Source organism: Nansenia antarctica (genome assembly GCF_963989245.1).
Source record: "Nansenia antarctica genome assembly, chromosome: 2".
NCBI classification, from domain to species: Eukaryota; Metazoa; Chordata; class Actinopteri; order Argentiniformes; family Microstomatidae; genus Nansenia; species Nansenia antarctica.
In genome coordinates this window covers 55,865,744-55,868,243 of record NC_137675.1, presented here as the reverse complement: position 1 = coordinate 55,868,243, position 2,500 = coordinate 55,865,744, and the positions used below count along the sequence as shown (strand labels likewise).

Below are 2,500 nucleotides of genomic sequence, written 5' to 3'. Positions count from 1 at the left end.
GGGTGGAGACACCAAATCCTCCCCCCCAGACAGTTACGGCTTCTCTTTTTTAAATTTACTACCCCCCCCCAATCCCCCACCCCCCCCCGAACTGATAAAGCCCTCTGAACACCGAGAGAGAGAGTGAGAGAGCGAGAGAGAGAGGCAGTGGGAGGAGAGGGGATGGGGTGAGGGAGGTGTGGGGGGGATGTTGTCTGCGGGAGGAGGATGGGGAGGGGGGGGGGTAGGGGGGGAGAGTCTGGTCTTCATTGAAGCCTCGCCTCAAGCACTAGTATCTTTCCTGTTGTGGACGTCTGTTGGGGGGTTTAGTGAATCCTAGACGCTGGTCGTGGTCGTCGTCCCCCCCCGGGTACAACAGGCCCGTCCAATCACAGCCCCCCCCCCCCCCCCCCCCCGGAGCCCTCCAGAGCAGGGCACGGCTGCCTGCCTGGCTTCACTTTGTGGCCTCTCTGAAATCTCACATTGACGAGGTCTTATTTACCATCCCTCCTTATTTTTACGGCCCCGTACACACTCGATGAAACGTCGTAAACGCTTTGTAACTTTTCGAACGGGGGTTTATTGGGGCGCTGTGGAAAGAGTATAGGGGTTCTGTTCTGTGGGTCTGTCTGGGTGGCGTGGCGTTGAAGGCCTTTTTCCTGCCTCTGTCCTTAGTCGTCGTCCTCCACACACACACACACACACACAGACACACACACACACACACACACACACACACCATCCACCTGCTCCCACTCAGCCTCGGTCAGCCATGTCTCCTGTCTGTGCTGGACCATAGCGGCACCCACCCGGCTTCCTCCCCCCCTTCCTCCCTCTTCTTCTCTGTCGTCATTGTCCCCCACCCCCCGTCCTCCCCCCTTTTTCTTTTTTCACCCGTACCCATCTCTCCTGTCGGCAGAAACGTCTTTCTAAACTGCCCTTCTGTGTCTGTCTCTCTGTCCACCGACTCTAAAGGGCTGTCACCTCCTGTCACCTCCTCTCTGTGACTCACTCACTCACTGTCTCTCTCTCTCTCTCTCTGCCTCTCTCTCTCTGCCCCCCTCCCTCTCTCTCTCTCTCTCTCTCTCTCTGCCCCACTCTCTCTCTCTCTCTCTCAGGTTCTCTGCCCTGCACCACGCTGCTCTCACGGGGACCACAGACCTGCTGTCCGTCCTGCTGGAGGCCCAGGCCACCGTGGACATCAAGGACAGCAACGGTGAGACCCCCAGAGACACCACAGACCACCACACACCAGGGGGGGCTGGGGGGGCAGGACAGACCACCACACACCAGGGGAGGCTGGGGGAGGAGGACAGACCACCACACACCAGGGGAGGCTGGGGGGGAGGACAGACCACCACACACCAGGGGAGGCTGGGGGGGAGGACAGACCACCACACACCAGGGGGGGCTGGGGGGGGAGGACAGACCACCACACACCAGGGGGGGCTGGGGGGGAGGACAGACCACCACACACCAGGGGAGGCTGGGGGGGAGGACAGACCACCACACACCAGGGGGGGCTGGGGGGGAGGACAGACCACCACACACCAGGGGAGGCTGGGGGGGGAGGACAGACCACCACACACCAGGGGAGGCTGGGGGGGAGGACAGACCACCACACACCAGGGGAGGCTGGGGGGGAGGACAGACCACCACACACCAGGGGAGGCTGGGGGGGGGGACAGACCACCACACACCAGGGGAGGCTGGGGGGGAGGACAGACCACCACACACCAGGGGAGGCTGGGGGGGAGGACAGACCACCACACACCAGGGGAGGCTGGGGGGGGGGACAGACCACCACACACCAGGGGAGGCTGGGGGAGGGAGACATCCCGTTGGGAGGAACGGCCTGGTTGTAAATGCACAGAAGGGATGACACCATCGGGGGTGCCATTCCATTCCGAAACATTCAGAGATTCCAAAACCCGTTCCTCTGATTTCTACCTCTCGGTCAACCTCACCTGCAGCACACACTCTAACACAGGCAGCCTGTCTCTCTCTCTCTCCCTCTCTCTCTCTGCTTTGAGTCAACAACACACACCTCCAGAGAGAGAGAGAGAGAGAGAGAGAGAGAGAGACACACAGAGTCCAACTGTCAACATGACCTGATGTGTCCTCTCAGAGGGAATCACTGAGTCTCCTGATCTGGGTCCGTTTATATGCAGACTTTTTTTCCCACGGAAGGTTCCGTCAAGGCGTCAACAACTGGCTTCTACGCCTCTGTGTCAGTGGCACACATTGTCCCTGAATGTTTATTGGTGGCGCGCCGTCTTGTGATTTCCATATTCTAATAGATCACTGATGTTGTTGTTGGTTTATGAGCCGCAGATATTTGTCTCATGGTTTCATATTCGAATAGATGACTGATGTTCTTGTTGGTTTATGAGCTGCTGTCTGATATTGCCAATATTATCGTCTCATGATTTCATATCAGCTGACAGTTGAAGAGCAGCTTGCCACGTCTACCAGAGGCTCTCTGTTTACTCAGTGGTGTGTGTGTGTGTGTATGTGTGTG

At 58.5% G+C, this 2,500-nt stretch overlaps 1 protein-coding gene across 1 annotated transcript in view; it reads left to right on the top strand.

Annotated features, from left to right (window-relative positions):
- The window catches only part of LOC308151610 (CASK interacting protein 2), a 64,285-nt gene that overhangs the window by 30,587 nt on the left and 31,198 nt on the right, over window positions 1-2,500 (top strand). Inside the window, exon 3 of the mRNA XM_080524510.1 lies at window positions 1,098-1,195. Coding sequence (XP_080380636.1) covers window positions 1,098-1,195 — 98 coding nt within the window. The remainder of the gene's footprint in view (window positions 1-1,097; window positions 1,196-2,500) is intronic.